This window comes from Rhea pennata, chromosome 2 (assembly GCF_028389875.1).
Source record: "Rhea pennata isolate bPtePen1 chromosome 2, bPtePen1.pri, whole genome shotgun sequence".
NCBI lineage: Eukaryota > Metazoa > Chordata > Aves > Rheiformes > Rheidae > Rhea > Rhea pennata.
Genome location: NC_084664.1, coordinates 99718099 through 99735985, shown reverse-complemented (window position 1 = coordinate 99735985; position 17887 = coordinate 99718099). Strand labels below are relative to the sequence as shown.

The following is a 17887-nucleotide window of genomic DNA, read 5'->3' as shown; positions in this document are numbered from 1 at the left end:
CAGAATTAACAGACATCAGGCACAAGTGGACACTAGAATAAAGTCAATAGCCTAAGCTCTGCTTCACAGTTCTAAGTTCAAAGTCAACCCTGAATTCACTGTTGATTTGACTTTTGGTTTTGACTGAGACAAGTTAGGGGAACCTTTTGTTCAACCTACCTACTGATCTGCTTAGAGGCAAGAGGAAATTTTGCAGTTTTAAGGACTGAATCCACTGTAGACTTTGCACATGAAGAGAGTGAAAAGCAAACATTCCCAGCAGGTCCTAAGGAGCAGCACTAGCAATCGTCTTCACCAAATATGGCAAATTGGTGGATAAAAGTAGAATACAAGGAAGGAAGAAATAAATTTTCAGGGGGACAAGTAGTTCCCAATATATGTATCAAAAGAACAAGATTTTTAAGGTACAGCATAGCCCAGCCACACTCCCCTCCTCCAAAGGCAAACTGACATAAAGAAGAAAGCACAACAGTGAAACACAGAAGACCTTCAGCCTGATCTCAGCTTTGTCACTGCTCAAAATGACACAGCAAGTCAAGTCATTTCATCTTTTCAGGTCAGTTTCCCTTCTCTGAAATGCAGAGTAATACTTCATATTCAAGTGCTTGAGATCTGAAGAAGCTGTGCTCTACTAGATGTAGTACATCAGGGAGCACTGGTTTCTCCCTCACACCAATCCTCGGTAATCCTATTTTACATAGAAAGGAACTGCAGACATTTTGTACAACAACCTACTGTAGAGACTCAAGAAAGGAGTCTAGTATGAAGAAGGGTTGGTAGTGGGAAGAGGGAGAAGGAATATTATTTATGTGATGCTTGAATTTCATATAGAAAGAAACTTACCTTTACTATTAAATTAATAACACAATCTCATTATTGTGTTATATTGATTGACACTGCAATTGTCTCTTCCTTTGTCAGCTAGGTTTCTCTGTTGTTGTAACAGCAGCAATAATGAAATCTGTGCCTGAATTCCAAAACTACCACTGTTAAATATTTCCAAAAGAAAATCAGTTTCAAAACACTAATTGTACAGAATATGAAATTAACACCAGGGTGACTGGAACAGTCAACTGCAAAGTAAGAGTTTGCCATGGAGTCCCCCATCCTTCTTACCTCAAGCATAGGGCGGGCACTGTCATGGATTGAAAGAATGTGCGTAATGTTATTCTTACTCAATTGCTCTACATCTCGGGCATCTGTGATAAAGGAAAAAAGGAAGAGAATTTTTTTGTAATCTCTTGAAATAGCCCACTCCCCATTCCCTTGTGTATGTTGAAAATCATTGTCACTGGTACATTTCTTCATAAAGCAAAGCAAAACCCCAAATGCAGCTGTTCTAGAACACCATGATCACAGGGGGGAGGGGAAAGAAACATTTCTAACTCCAAAACAAATGATCTACTATATAAAGAAACAGCTTAAGTGACTAAGGAATGTTTTCTTAAGTCAAGTTTCATGTATTTTGCATCTGAAATGTAAGTCTGTGTGTATTTGTGTGCAGGTGATGGCCATCTGAACAAGTAGTCAGAGCTGTACCAGAAACGGCTTACCCGCTCTGTGCCCACAAATCCCTTTTCAGGAGATACATTCTTACATGGCGGACTGACCTTGTGATATCCAAGTCTAAGGGGTGAAGCCAACCATATCACTTCAATTAAAAACTAAATGGGTCAATCAGCACCAGAACTGGATACTTACTTCTTGTGAACTAGCAGGCAAAGAGGCGCACTTAGCCATCACACAGCATAGTTTGAAGAGAGAGACTGAGAGGACAAAGATATCAAATGTATATATATATATATATATATATATAAATGCTCCAAAAAGGAAGTGCAGTTGTAAAAAGGTGGCTCCTAAACCTTTAACCAAGGCGTTTCAAACATTCAAAACCGGGAAGCAAACTGAGGTGATTTTAAAATTTTATACTAGATATTGTGAAAATACAGTTGTTTCTATAAAAAAAGAAGGTAAAATAGTTTATCTGTAATCATTGAGCAGCTTTCCCTATGCTTAGCCATTAGCATTGGCCATTACCTCAAAATGACCTCTAAGAACCACTAATATAGATAAAAGCTAGTTTGTGTCCATTTACTTTTGACCTTTTCACTTGAGAATGACACAACATATCATGGCAATTACAGCAGTGGTTTTGTGATGTGAACACCTGCCTTCCAAATCAGCCCATATGATCTGTTCACTTTAGCCTGGTTGCACACACACACACACAAAAAAAAAAGAGTACTGACCACAAAGGTTTCAAACCGGCTCTCTCTAGGTACAAAAATAACAATAGCATCACCTGTACATTCTTTATGTATGTGCAAGAGTTCAATCAGTATCTCTTGCTTCATCTTATTCCACTGCACTATAAAGTTTCAAAGCCCTTTTTACCTCAAAAAGAGAAACTGGATATTTAATTATATTGTCCCATTGATGAAATCAACATGAGCACAATATTAAGCAATAAAACATAAACCTAATCAAATTAAAAGGCTTCTCTAAGGCTAATAAAATGAAGAGTCAAAACTGCATGGACTTCACATGCAGTCAGGCTTGAATGACTAGGGCATAGGTGCCTCTGTTCAGGTCAAAAATAACACAAATTCCATCTGAAACAATTAAATTCTAGCTTCACAGAACAATTCCAAATTCCTAAGAATTTCAGAGCAACCATTTCAAAGAAGAAATGCTGACATTTGCTGTATTAATTTTTTAATTAATGGTGTAGAGCACAATCTTGATTTCTCAGAGAGCTGCTAAGCAGGCAAGGATTTAGAAACCCTAGAAAACATCCTAAATATGCTATCAGTGCTTCTTGTTCTCCAAGGGCTAGGGGCAGATCTCAAAAGAATTCATGGTGTTAATGCATATCTAGCACAACCAGACTCCGACCTCTGACTATATGTATGGACCAAATGGTAAGAAAGCAGCTTGCCACACAAGGCAAACAGTTTTAAAAGGTGATACAACTCAAATTAGAAGTTAACTGCTTTGATCCACACTGGTGGGCCTAATGGACCCAGCACAACTCAAATGGACTGAAAGATTTTAATTTTTTAGTTAATTAAAGACACTCAGGCTACATTAATTTCAACAAATCAAAACTGTACAATAAGACAGTGAGATTTCAGAAACCGGCAGGGAATGGCTATCCTAGGGCTACATCCCAGGATAACCAGCAGGTCCTAATATATTTAGGAAACAATCACTCAAATCACAGAATATACAGGAGAGAGCTTCCCAGCCAGTGACTGAATTATCTGGATAATACCTTAAATAGTTTAAGAAGGGGGAAATTCCCCATGTTCCTCCCGGTCCCCGTCATAAATCACTGCAGATAGCACAGACAAAGCTGATTTAAATAGCAGCGCAAATGAAACTTCTTATCGTTCATGGTCTTGTACTATAACTTTAAGAAATTTAAGGTGCTTTGCAGAGGACCACCAAAAGCCAGAAGAGTCACAGTTAACATGGTAATTCTGAATTCTTTACTGTAGCATAGAGCTGTACAGCCACATGCAGTACATTTCAAAATCACAGCGTGAAACATCCTATCTCAGAATTTAAAGACACTTAGAGTCCATCTAGTGCATCCATAAGGGTCCTTGCATGTGGGATTATTCTTCACAGTAGGTTACCTAATATTTTGTTTCATGTAGTGAAAAACTTCCCAGTTGATGGGAACTTTTTAGTATAGCCTTCAGAAAACTCTCCTAGAACAAAAGGATGCAATTCACACATGGGAAGTCTTCCTACTTCCTTCACATGCTCATATTTAGCTTTTACTCTTTCACTTAATTTCATCTTATTACTGCTAGCTGTAATCTCTACTCATATGCTGAGAGCTACAGACACTTAATCATAAGAGCAGAGTCATTGAAATGGGACTGGTGGAATCTGAACTCATTTCCCAGTAGCTCTGAAGTCTTCCTGTGTGACTGAGGAAGCAAATCACTTAATATATTGTACTTCAGTCTCCTGCACGCCAAAGGGAGACAATACCTCTCCAATGGTACCGTTCCCCTGATAAGACACGTTAATAACTGCAGGACCTTAATACTATAGTGACAAAGTCTCATATTTACATATAGTCATCCTTTATTATCTTTTCCAATTCCATAGAGACACATGGTGATAAATAAAGATTTCTCCCTTCTCGAAATAGGAAGGCTGTGGTCTGGCTTTTGGTATCAGTAGATAGCTCTGCTGAAAACAGCAAAATAACAAACCATTCTGCAAGGAAAGGAAAAAAACATTAGAGTGATACGGGTCTCTATCTGCAACATTTAACTGCAACTCATCTGTGAACTTAGAAGATGAAAGAATCTCCACAAAATATAAATGAAACCAGATTGTTCATTTTTGTCACCTTTTCTCCCATGAGCTAGCTATCTCAAACTAAAGTCATCCTTGCTTCTTTCTCCTTCAAAGACATAACTTTGACTTTGTTGTTTGTGCAAAAAGCAGATGCACTCTTATAACACAGTAAGCTAATAAGTATTACATTTTTGGTATTAAATTTTAGGTTATACATGTAAAAAAAAGTAAAAATTGCTTGGAGAAAACAAGTTGGCCTAGGAAGTAAAACAGGATTAAGTTTCAACTTGCAGATGTATAGAGATTACAGACAGTTTCATCATCACTACATTTTTAAATAGAATGTCTTTTCTTCTATACTTTGTTTTCTGCTCTGGAGACAGCGAGAGATAGACATTTAAAGGAGAACCTCATCTTCAGTGGTGCAAAGCACTAGGAGCTACTACCAAGCTATTACCAAGCTTCCCAGCTGGAAAGCTGTGTTCATTCAGAGTTGAGTGGTTCCACATATGCACCTGAATAAAAACTCTCTCTCCTGCCCCACTTCACACTACATTCTCATAAATATTTTGTCCCAGCCTCTCAGAAGGGTCTTTTCAGGGAGAAAGCTGGGCAGAAGGGTCCAGTGCTCTTTTTAATACGAGTACCTAAAAGATGTCAGTCTTTAAAAGATGAACCTGAAAAGGGGAGTGATCTTTTCACCCTCTCGTTTTCAATACCTGAAACAAAACCTTAGAAAAGGGAACTTTTCCTAAAAGAACAAAGAAGCTGATAACAGAAATTAAATGAATCTAGGACACAGCAGAATCATTTGGTGGAAACTATCTTTTTATACTCAGTAACAGGAAGAGTAGAAACTTTCCCAAGTCTCTCCAGCTCATCCACAATACCACTGGACTCTTTGGGGGAATTAAACCTCACATTGTGGCTTTCCCCTTCAAATCAAAAAGCCCCCAAATATTCCATTGGAAAAAACTGAATCTTCCAAATACAACTACAAGCAAGGAGGGACACAAGCTCTTCAATAAGCAAGGTAGAAACTTCTTTGGGTCTCTAGCACTGACTTCTATGAAACTTTATCTTTGGGGAAAAAAAAAAAAAAAAAAAAAAAAAAAGATGGTGCCCTGCCATGTCAGTCTATTACGGAATAAATCAATTTTTCCCATGAGCACAGATGCCTTTCAAGGGACATCAGGTTCTCAGTGCAGAAGAGATGCCTACAGGCATGCAATCCCACAAAAAAAAAATGTCTTCTGAGGGGGCTGCAGGATTGAATTTCATCTGAAACAAACAACTGCAAGAAACCCAAATCGCCCTGAACTGGAACAGGGAAAAAGAGTCTGGGTAGTATTCTCTCTTTGTCTCCCCTCACTTTTCTCCACTAGTGCTGCTCCTGCCTTCCCCCACCCCTATTCCTGAGAAATAGCTCCTCAGGAACTTTTGCTGCAGAAGCCCAAGAGATCCATTTCCTCTTGGGTTCTCAAACTAAACACATTCTTGGTATTTTGTATGGGCAGCAGTGGTTCTTCTTGAATTTTTCTGCCCTCTAGCTGTGTAATATCAGACTCACCTCAGGAACATAGCACAATTTTAATGTGCCACTGATGGATAGCATCATATTTACAAATCTTATAATAAACACTTAAGCATAAGCCTAGATCTGTCCTTTCTCAGTAAAGTTTTGTAAAGACATACTTAAGTATGTCCATAATCACAATTACATGTAATTTTCAATCCTAAAAACCCTAAGGTGTTTATGAAAACCTCGCACTTTTTATGTGCCTAAGGCTTGTGCAGCAGCCTACAAACCAACTCTTATCTCGGCCACAGATTTGTTCTGCAACGGTTTTCGTACCTCAGTTTACCCATAATGAGGAGAGGTTTGCATGCCCTCTCCCACAGATTGCCTGTGTGTTAATTAGGCCTAAATAGACACTCAGAAGTCCTATAAGTACAATAAAAACATGACTGAATATTGGATAATAATGTCACAATCAGCTGTGGAATGTCTCCTTGAGGCACTGCCCCTCTAGGATTATAGTATTTAACATCCTTTAACATCCTACTTTCATTTAGAAGGAAGAGGGCACCCATCTGAAACAACCATGCCTTTTTCCCCAGAGGTTTCCCATAAAATGGAGAGAAATCAGTATGCAAAGCATGGTATTTCAATAACCCAGCTGTGAAGAAACTGCCTGCCTGGGCTCACTATATAGTCAACGGAGAAAGGAGGACAGACTGTCCTCCAGAGGGCAGATCAGAGCACTGCAGAGAGATTCCCTTCTGGAGGCAGCTCTCCTCTCTGGCAGCTGCACAGACATGCAGAGGGTGAATGGATGCCTCAGTATGTCTCTGGGTGAGATGTATAATGTCAGGGATTCACTGTTACTCTTCTTACAGACCAGATGCAACTCTATTCAGTTATAGCTATCAGTCACAAGAAGAAATAGCCAGACTGCTCAACAAGGGTGCATCACAGAAATTCATTCTCTAAACCCATATCTTAAAAAGTAGGTAGACATTTCAGCTACTCAAACTGGGATACTCCAAGCCCAATTGCAAATGATACTGTGTATTTCTCAGCAATGATTCCCCTTATGGGACACTCAAAATTAATTAGTCACTTTTTGAAAGAGTGCCACAAATCAGAACATGCTCCAAGAACATGGTAATCAAATTCCTCCAGAAAAAGATATTAGTGGTAAACCATCAGTCTGCTCCAGCATGGGATGACTTCACTGCACAGACAGCTCACTGCACTTGTTCTTAGGGAGGTGGGGGCAGAAAAAGTCAAAATTATTTAAAAAAATGCTTTTATATTAGTGAATTGCTGCAACAGCAATCTTCTCTCTTCCTTCTCAGATACAGTTGGTAATTGGATATATAAAGACAGATAGTTACAATGATAGAACATAATGATTAAACGCAATGCAAGCAAAGGTCTAAGAATAAATAAATGAACATTTTTTTATTAATGTAAGAACAGATGCCATAACAGACATTTAGATCAAAACTAACCCGTCCTCTCTTTTAAGGAGGTAGCTGAAGTAGTTCAGTCTCTACTTACTTTCAGTGAGACTTCCAAAAATACTGCCTGCTAACCCCACCTTCACGAACACACCATCACTTTGTGCGTAGAAGTGGCCTGACACACCATTTATGGACCATTTGCAATGCACACAGCTGAATGGCCAGAGCAGCCAAGTGAGAGGGTCGCAGGCACTGGGGTTGGCAGAGATGCTGACTCACTCTGCAACCTTGGCCAACTCCCCCCAGCTGGTCAAATTGTTCATCAGCTGAAAACAGAACCGCACTAAGAAACAGATGCTCTGGCTGAGTTTCACTCCCTTGGGCAGACTATCAAAGGCTGACTGGCAGGGCTGCCACAGCAAGAGGGACAGATTCAGAGCCATGCTCCTCAGGTCTGTTCTGCCAACTCCACCAGGCAGTCTGAAACCTGAAGGCATCTACCATCAAACACCCTCTCATCCTTCCTCTCTCCCATTTTACTTGATTAAATAAATCAAAACGAAAAATAGGCTTGGTCCAAGAATCTGCACTGACTGACCTTGTCCAGTCATAACGGACCATGGAATGGCACGATACTGCAGTAGTACCTATAAGTCCTGCCTCACTATCGCACCCAAGCACAGTAAATACTGAGTCTATACATATCGAAATTACTATAAAGGCACAATCCATTTCCTTATGAGTAGGCATAGTGGGAGCTGCTGCTAACAGTGTTTTGAAAACAGGTCATTTATTTGGCTGTCTATAAAAAAAATTCTATTTTTTCTAAATATGGTTCTGTCATTCTCTAAATAAAAAAGTAGATGTCACACAAAAGGGAAAAAAATGGAGAGATGAGAGTCTCACATCTGCAGCATGGCATATCAGTGGTCAGAAAGCAATCTGCAGATCTATCAGTCTCACAAGTAGGGATAACAGAACTCCTTAGCAGTTGTTATAAATAACCATAATAATGAAAGCAATGAGCAGGAGGCACACTACGCCTTTACTTATAAGGAGGGCTTGAAATAAGCCTTATGAGGAATCTGTCTGGCTCACATGCTCATCTGCTAAGCACAGCACTGATTTAAGAGAGGCCAGTGTTTAGGAATTCTAGCTGAAGCACGCTCTACAGAGACGGTGTTCATTTTTCTTTTCTTAAAGTACTTGCAGCACAGCACAGCCCATGGATGAGAAAGCAAACAAGTTCTTCTTTAGGTGGTACCAGGTGAATCCAAAAACGAAACAAGATGGGGTTAAAGCTGCACAGACGTTAAAGAATTCTGTAGGCCTGTGAAACAACACCTTAAGACCCCTGCTAAGTAATCCTAGAGATAATGATAAAACTAATCTTACCTTTAAAGTTGCCAATGAACAAGCCAGGCAGAATCTGTGAGAAAGAAATATAGTATCAAATATAGATATCTTGTGGTAACACAATTTGACAAAGTTCAATTTGCATACAGGATGGAACATACTACTTTAACTGCAGACTATTGTCAAATGCAATCTAAAAAGTGCTGACAACATTTTGTGCATCTTTGCGGCCTTCTCAAACTCCATTACTCTAAGTATGTTGCACTCTGAAAGCCTTCGCTACGATTAATTGGCTCTCAACAGACTCCCACATAACGATATCTCTCCAAGGGTATCAAAAATGTTTTACAAATACGAAGTGGGCTGCACAACTTGTCCCTCCCCCATCCCCTGCTGTACGATAAGAATTACCCTTATTTAACTAGTAATGAAACTTCACACAGAAAAAGTAAGTGATTTGCCTAAAGTTGCTAAGCAAGCTGGACAAAGGATTGCAAAATACAAAATCCAGTAAATTGCAAAGCCATGCAAGTCAAGGCCACGGCACTGTCACACTCTTACATAGAGGAAATCACTGCAAACAGCTACTTGTGTATTCACATAGAATGAGAACTGATGAAAGTCTGCAAGTTGCATTTTCCTCTCCCAGATCTACCCACTCACATCAACACTCCTAGAACCCTGCACTGTTCTCAGTTACACGACTTTCTTTAATCAGAGTTTCAAGGTCAGCCTGAGAACCAGCTCTGGGCAGCCTGAGGACACGTGCGTGCGCATAGAGGCGGTAAACACTGCTACCCTCCCACCCTTTCAAATCCCTCCTAAAAAGGAAACAGCAGCAGGGATGCACTCAAAAAGGAGGAAAAAAGAAAAAGGAAAGAAAAGAAAAAAGCACACACTTTCTGGCCAAAAACTGTGCTCTCTGCCACCTGGAAATCCCTGACCCACACCCACATCCTATGAAGAGACTAAAATTGTGGCAGAGAGATCATATGATTCATTTTTCTTCAGCGCATGCAGAGCATACCACCAATAGGGATATGTCAGCACTAACTTCCTAAAGCCTTAGCAACACCCAAATGTCATCACAAGAGCAGCAGCAATCTCTCAAGCACAGCTATTTGAAGGGAAAACTCCACCCATTTTGCTCAGTCCAGCAGCCTAGAAGTTTCAAAAGTCACAAAGGACTTTTCATCAAGGATTATGAGTCAAGCCTCTGCCTTGCAGCAACCTGCCTCTTGAAAGGCAACCCAGCTTACCACACTAGGGTCAGCAAACCAACAGAAGGGCCTGAAAAATAGCTTCAGATCTGCTCTGAGTTGCATCTGCCAATAACACAGCATTTACTATTACCTTAGGTAGCCTTATAGAAAAAAGAAGCTCCAGCAATTCACTCACTGCCAGCAGCTTTGGCTTGTGCAAACCTTCCTCATTCAGCTTTGTTGAATGATCTATGACCATGTGCCATGTCACATCAGCTCTGACCATGAGGCTCAATTCTGCAAAGATTGTTAAAAGATGACTTCTCTGTGGCCCCCCCTATACCCTATATCATTTACAAAGCCAAATGGTATTCATGCATACTTTTCTTGGTTTTGCCATCTCAGTCTTAGAAGGAAATCCAGAAAACTCATAACTAAGAGCTAGAAGACAATACAAACTACATATAAAAAAAAGTTTCTTTAATTCTGTACAAACAGGAACCTGTAAGTTTTGCACAGACAAGCCCATACAATTTTCCCCATTTTCCATTTCGTCTTCATTTTCCATTTGTAAAAATTCAACTTTCCTATAAAAGTAGGAGGAAGGAAGGAAAAAAAAAAAGATAATTTCAGGATAATTTCCAGTGATGGGGTATCAAGCAGGGAAAGGCATTCTAGCAACCTTCCGTTGTCCCTTTCCACATGGACAAGAGTCATAGTTCTATGGACTGATTTATTATTTTAAGCATACTTGCAGCTCTGACTCTGCTAGACTCTCAAAGGCCACCAGGTCAGGTGAGGAATCAGTAGCCAGAAGCTGCTCTAAAGAGCAGAGTACCTGACAGCCATCACTAAGAGCCAAAATCTGTGCACAAAACATGCTCTAAAGCAAAAATCAGTCTAACTGGCAAACAATTTCACCAACAAGCTCACAAGCTCACTCCAGGCAGTTCCCTCAACTTAAGCTTAAAAAAAATGGGGGAGAAGCCTTTTTGATATTTTTAAATAGCAGTCTGGTATTTCCTATCCGTAGCATGAATCTCAAATCAAAACAGCCTACTGTGGGCTACAGCATTTCAGACTCCAAGACATTATTTCCACATCAAGTATGTGCTCTCAAGAGAGGATGAAAGCTTAAATTCCAGTCAAAGTCATTAAGGTTAGACATCTTAAACTTAAAGAGATACCAAGAAACACTAGGGGACGAAGGGGCTTAAAAGAGAGACTTTTTTCACTGTTGTTGGAGGAGGAAAAATCCAGAAGTTTGTACATAATGAAGCAACATTGTATGCTAGATAGAAAATTAGGACACTGTGCAACCACGGACAGATGCTACCCCTGTTGCCCTATTCATTCTAGAAGCAAGAAACATTACTACGGGTGAAAGCTACCTGGAAAGAAGTGAATTTTCATACAGTGCTGACTAATACTTCAGATCTAGACTGTGGCTGGGAACTTTCAGCTGTGTCATCTCACACTGCCATCGCTAACTGCAACTCAAACCTACAAAAAATGAAGTCTGATGGCTTCTAGGGGCGTGTGAGAGGGAAGGGCTGGGAGGCAGAAGAGAAAAAATAAGGTGGTTGTTTTTGTGAACTTTTCAACCACTGCTTTATGAATAAAAACAGTAGCCTCTTTATATCATCCGAAACATTGAGAAAATGACCACGGACTGAATAACAGATGTATGAGACTGCACAATCAAGCAACAAGGACAGCAACGCCTGTCTTGGTTCTCATCTCTTTCGTGAGAACAGCTAATGGATACCTCGCACAAAGGTAGAGCCCTGCAATGGACAGCTAATACTTCCTGTTAGTCCTCTTGGAAGATACGCTTCTCAAAAATGGTTAATGGCTACTTTGTCACTATTTCTTATATAGACACACACTTAGTATAAAGCAGCAAACTCCTACCCCAACGTTACATCTAGCTGCCGTAGTATCAATTGGTGCTCTGGACTCATGACTTCCTCAGGACAAGGTCATTGTAGTTGATTGGGTTTTCTGTGGAGATGGCAAGAAATTGCAGAACACACTCAGGATCCGGTCAGCCCACCTTATCAGGCAGCACAGTAGAATCACATAGATCAGTGAGATGGATTCGCTGCTGGCATAAAATGGCACAGCTTCACTGACTTCCATAAAACTATTTGAATCAGCTATAGCTCTCCACACTGATTTACATTTTTTATGAATCAGCCTCTACAACAAAAACAGCTTATCCGCTGTTTTTGTAGAGATAACACTCAACTCACTCCTTCAAAAAATGGTCTGTATGAATAACAGGCATTTAACTGTATCAGGACAAGCAAGGATCCCAGGAAAACCTCTTCACTAAGCAGATTTGATTATCTGTGAACAGGGTAAGTACTACAATCTCTAGTATCATCCCAGCTGCTAGTCCACAGCTCCATGAAAATGCCTTTGTAATTTTTAACCAGACTTCAACTTGAACTTTGAACACAAGTTAAGGTTAGACATTAAATGTGAAGACAAATCAGGCCACCAGAACAATTTCCCAACAGTCAGATTCTATTATTCATTCTGTACTTTAAGTTTTTTTTTAAAAAAAAAAAAAAATAGGGCACTGAACATTAATTGTAGTTGACTAGTAAGTTTGAGGTCAAAGCATGTTCACTAGCCAATTCACATTTTCTGAGTAGAACGAGAACAGTATTATGAACTTCAGTTTAATCTGGAAAAAAAACAGGAGGCCTGGATGAGCTTCAGAAAAACAAACAAACAAAAAGCTCAAAAAAAAAAGTACAGCTTATTTTACAAATAAGAAAATTAACAACAAAAGAAAATCCCCCTCACAGAGTATGCCAGGCCTCTAGCCCTCCTATCAGCACTAACGGCCACATAAGGTCAGGTGCATTTACTATTTGCTATGAAACACATCAGTCTCACATTACAGAAAAATAGGAGGGAAACATGCCTCTGAGAAAGGCTCAGCATCCAAGAGCAGCAACAGCAGCTGCAGCAGTCTCTGGAGCTTTTCCTTACCATACCCATTACAGGTCACAACTAATCCTCTTCCCCTGGCTTCAGTACAGAGATTCTCTTAAACAAAATAATCTACCATTGGTTAAGCTGTTTATTTTCTTCTATAATCTGCATATAGCGCTACAACAAGAAGCACTGCATTTGGTAACTAAGGTAATTTGTATTGATAAGACTACACTGAGTCAAGGAAATATCTCTAAACAGCAATGCTCATGCTTCCTCGTCTCTCTCTGCCCCTCCAGTTATTGCTGACTCACAACATCAAAGGGAACGGATGATCCAGGGGCATGTTCTGAAGGGAGCAAGTACAAGACCTACACTAAGGACACCTACAGAAATAAATCCTGATGGCCAGTACCCAACATCATTGTAGCCTCATTAGAGGAGCCAACTCTTCCAGAACTGCAGAACATTTCAGCACCTTGGTGAAAGTAATAAGAAGGCAGGAGAAAAAAAAATCAAGGTAGTACTATGCTTGTCCTGAAAGCTCCAGCTGACAGATGTCAAGGTACAACATAACATAATTAAATTGAACAAACTTACAAGTCACTGATCATCAATTCCTGCTCACATGGTACTACAGCAAGATGCGCTGCAGAGAAAGAGTGCTAAGTTTCAAAAAACGGAAAATTCTGAATTGCAACTTTAGCACACCCGGCAAAGCATCTAGAGTGATGAGATGATTTTTAACTTTCCAAAAGACAAACAAAAAACACAAACATCTGAAAGAAGTCTCTGCAGTTCTGTTTCTTCCTTAACAGCCACTCCTGGAAGAAATACCTCCAGACAGTGACTACATATCATGACATCGACCTCAGCCTTTCAGAGAGAAAATGGAAAGAAGGACCAAGGGAAGTTCTACTCCTATCCACTAACTCAGATTAACCAACTAGATCTTTCCTTCACCTAAAGTTTCTATTTCAATGTATCTATCCACTGGACAAATAGATACACCTCACTTCTTGGATAGCTCACTAAGTACTCTGGATGTTCAGCAAACTGACTTCCAGGGAACAAGGATGCTACGCATACAGCACTTGTGAGCACCTAGCTCTAGTTCTTCTGTTCCTTGTAGGATGCCACACTCATGGTAAAGCTGTCCCCAAAGTACTCAAAGTGAGATGTTAGATAGAAGAGATGAATCAACTTCTGTTCTCCATTGTAAGTTATATAAAAGGCTAGCTATCACCATGCTTTCAAACCTGGGTTTAAAACACAAGTGGAGATGCTGAGAGAAATCATAGCTGTCCCTTAATAACCACCACAACATACCAAGGGAGTCAGACCTTACAATAAGCCTCTTTTGCCAAAAGGCCAACACCCTTCACAGAGCAGATCCACCTTCCTTCCTCACTGCTACCTCCGCTGGGCCAAGCGCTTTCCAAGCTGCCCCCTCGGAGCAAGAGAGGCGTGTGCCCGACACTGACGCCGGCCGGGGCTGGTGCTGCCTGGGGCTTTGCACCTTCAGAGCCCTTACTGCCATTCACCAGGCAGCAGGGGCCGGCTGCAGAGGAGGCGCAGGCTGCTGCCTGTAACCCCAGCTCGGGCACGGGGAGGCGAGCGACTGCCAGGCCGAAGGCGTCATCGCGCCCTCGCTGCCTCCTCCCCGGGGGCTCGGGCCGCCGGGCGCCCGCTCCCCGCCGCACTCCCGGCCACCCGGGGCGGGCAGGCAGGCGGCCCTGCGCCGCCGCCCGGGGCCACAGCCCCCGGAGAGCGCCGCCCGAGAACCCCAAAACCCGGGGGGTGTTTGGGAAAAGGGGGGCACGGAGGAGGGCAGAGCCGCGGCGCCGTCGCCATTAACCGCCGCGGCGGCGGCTCGCGGAGCGGCCGTTGGGGCCGGCGGTTAGCGCCGGGCGCGCGGCGCCGCCCCCTCCCCCCCCCGGGGGGCCCGGGCGGAGGGCAGAGCCCCGGCGGCGGCGGCAGCGCGCCCCCAAGGAGGCGTGCAGCCCTGGTCGCCTTCCCTTCCCCCTCGCCTCCGGGAGGAAAAAAATATCTCAAAGTTAAAGGGGGGGGGGGGGGAGGAACTCTTCTGTGTGTTTTTTTTAACCAGATGCCTAGGAACAGCTTCAGCATCTGCCGTCTTCTGCATCGACGCAGAAGGCTGATTAGCACGAAACAAAGGAGGGGGAGACGCGGCATCCAGCGGGAAAGGACCGCGATCCTCGGAGAGCTGCAACCGCTCAGCCTTGCCCGCGCACATGCACGCACACACAGAAACAACGACAAGCAGCGTTACCTTGTTCATCCCATTCCCCATGGCTTAAGCGACCTGCACTCTAGCACCGCAGGAGAAACTGTCGGCTGCAGCCTAATTAGCTGCCAGCGCCAGGTCAGCGTGCATGGGAAAGTGCTTGCCGGGGGTGACTGGGTATGAGCTTATTGTTAATTAGGATGCCTGGTGCTGCTGCTGCGGCGGCGGCGGCTGCTATTTGGAAGGGTTACGCGCATCTCCCCCCGCACGGGCTGGGGTTTCTCCCGGCTGCCGGGCGATCAGAGGCGGGTTTCCGCTCGGCCGCCTCCGGGACGAGCGAGCTGCCGCGGGGCTGCGCCGCCAGGACCTGCCTCCCTCGGTCCCTCCCTGCCGCGGCCGCCGCCCCCACGTGCGATCAAAGCCCCGGCGCGCCAGGCGCAGCGCGCCCTGGGGCTTGTAGTCCGCTCCGCCGCGCGCCGCCGCCGCCGCCCGCGCGCCGCCACTACATGTCCCAGCGGCCCCCGCGCCGCGGACCTGCCCCACCTGCAGCGCCCGCCGCGGCCGCGCCTCATTCCTCAGGGGATGAGTAAGCGGCGGCGGCGGCGAACGGGAGGGCGCAGCCCGGGCTGGCGATGGCCGTGGGCGCCCCTGTGCCCCCGTGCGTGCGGACGCGGGCCGGGCCGAAGCGCTCCGCGGCGCCGCGCCGGGGCGTGACACGGTCACGCAGAGGCGGCTGCGCGTGGAAGTCGTGCGGCGCCGCGGCGCGGGCAGGGCCGCGGTGTCGCGGCCGGCGCGTCGTGCCCAGCTGGCCCTCCCGCGGCCTTCCTCTGTCCCGGTGCGCGGCCCCGAAGCTGGTCCACACCGACAGAGTTTACGTCTTCAGCTTGACTTCACGTGGGCCGGCGCGGGCCCAAGGAGCTGCCTGGGTGGTGGTGCCAGACCTAGCGCACTGGGGCTCCCTCCAGAGCCTCCCACTTCCCAACCTGTTGCTCTCCCTGTGTGTAAGAGCCCAGAAGTCACAGCAGAGGGGCGGCACTTGGCTGCACGCGTGAGGTTGGGCCAGGCAGGATGGCACAGGGAGCAGGGCCTTGCAAAGGGACGTGTTCCCTGGTCACAGCCCACGGCATGCTCTGGGACCCTGAACTGCAGGCACAGCTAGTTGGCAGGTGTGTAAGGGGCATAAAGCCTTAACTAAGATGAAAAGCGAGGAGAAAGCAAGTAATTTGAAGCAAAGATGTTCATTGCGTAAGTCTTGGTAGGCCTGGGTTCAAAGCCGTGCTCGATCAGTCTAACTCCATGCTCTTCCTCCCTAATGCTGAGTTACACACAACATGGTACAGCCATTCCCCACTGTTCACAGGGATATGTTTATGACAGGTATGATGATTGGTGATTTGATGGATATAGAAGCAATTTTACCCATAAGAATTAATGTAGGAGAGAAGGAATGTCATGTAGGTACTTACGGAGTACATGTAGTTTAAATACACAGAGACAGGGTAGTACTATGTAACAGCATTGCCATTAACCAGTCCAGTAATGCTGCCCCCCGAAAGTGAAGTCCTTAATGGCACAAATGCAAAACAAAGACGAGAGATGCATATCGAGCTTCAGGTGCTCCCTGCATTTATACAAACATCGAGGCTCCACTCACTTACCAGTGACTCTGCCACAATGGTTTATTTTTGTGAAATAAGATGATAGATTGAATAAATTCCTGGTAACTGCAGTGATCTTCAGTGTTATGCTAATAGGTCCACAGTAACTGGAAGGCCTTGTGATCAACATGGAAACATGGATAAGTATTTTCAGAAATACTTGAAATATTTTTCTGTAGAAAATCGTATCTCTATTCTGAGCAGTTGTTTAAACACCACACTGGGAGAAAAACAAACCGCACCACAATATATATATATATATATAAAAAAAACCAATTACACAGATATGCATATGTGCTGTGTGGCTCAAAAGAGTTCCATGTTACCTATAGTTTGTTGGGCACATTTCAGTAGGACTGGGCTGATCAGAGGAGTTTGCAGCAGAAGATAGGCAGTGGAAAGGTGAACGATGAAGAACAGGATGATGCAAACAGTCAGCAAAGCAGGGTATCAGCTTGATGGATGGACTCTGAAACGACAAACATGAGTGATAGTGATGGGAGGTGCTTTATGAGGGAGGCAGTAGTTGTCAGTACCAGCATAGTATTAGGGAACAATTTCAAAGTCTCCAATTGCAACTGCAGGTTGGCTATTGCCAAGGAGGCAACTACCATCAACAGTACATCCATGTCCCCTCCCTTAAACTAGTCCCAGCCCTTGTCTGACCCAATGGTGAATTTGTTCAGAGAACAAGCACCAGAGAAAGCTGGGGAGTCAGTTCCCAGAGCCTACTTCCCTTGGAGGCAGGCAGTTCAGAGCAAGCTCCTGTGACAGTGGTGTGTCAAGTGACTGATGAGGAAGCTAGGTGTAGCATGAGGGTTGCTGAGTAATCTTACCCTGGGATTTTGTGAGAAAATCAATCAGCATGGACTGCTGAGGCCAGGTCACGTTTGCTGTGTCTGGATGGCCTTGGGAGCCCTTCTGAGCTACACCTCAAACCATATCAGTGGAGGCTCCACTCACTTACCAGTGACTCTGCCACAATGGTTTATTTTTGTGAAATAAGATGATAGATTGAATAAATTCCTGGTAACTGCAGTGATCTTCAGTGTTATGCTAATAGGTCCACAGTAACTGGAAGGCCTTGTGATCAATATCACAAGGCCTTCCAGGCCACAGCTGGAAGTCTGTGGGCAGGTCATTTAAGCTCTCTGTAGTTCAGTTTCTCCATTTGTAAAGTGCAA

The 17887-nt window shown here is 43.8% G+C and overlaps 1 protein-coding gene across 3 annotated transcripts in view; it reads right to left on the bottom strand.

The window, feature by feature from the left end:
* DUSP22 (dual specificity phosphatase 22) overlaps nt 1-15426 on the bottom strand; it is a 43064-nt gene extending 27638 nt beyond the window's left edge. For 2 of the 3 annotated variants that reach the window (XM_062570036.1, XM_062570037.1), the window contains exons 1-3: nt 15091-15426; nt 8686-8719; nt 1117-1199 (exon numbers count right to left, since the gene is read on the bottom strand). In XM_062570036.1, coding sequence (XP_062426020.1) covers nt 1117-1199; nt 8686-8719; nt 15091-15111 — 138 coding nt within the window. In that variant the 5' untranslated portion in view covers nt 15112-15426. Of the gene's footprint in view, nt 1-1116; nt 1200-8685; nt 8720-11762; nt 11853-15090 lie in introns of all 3 variants that reach the window. The other variant, XM_062570038.1, reaches the window with a different exon arrangement.
* Nucleotides 15427-17887: the final 2461 nt, after the last annotated feature.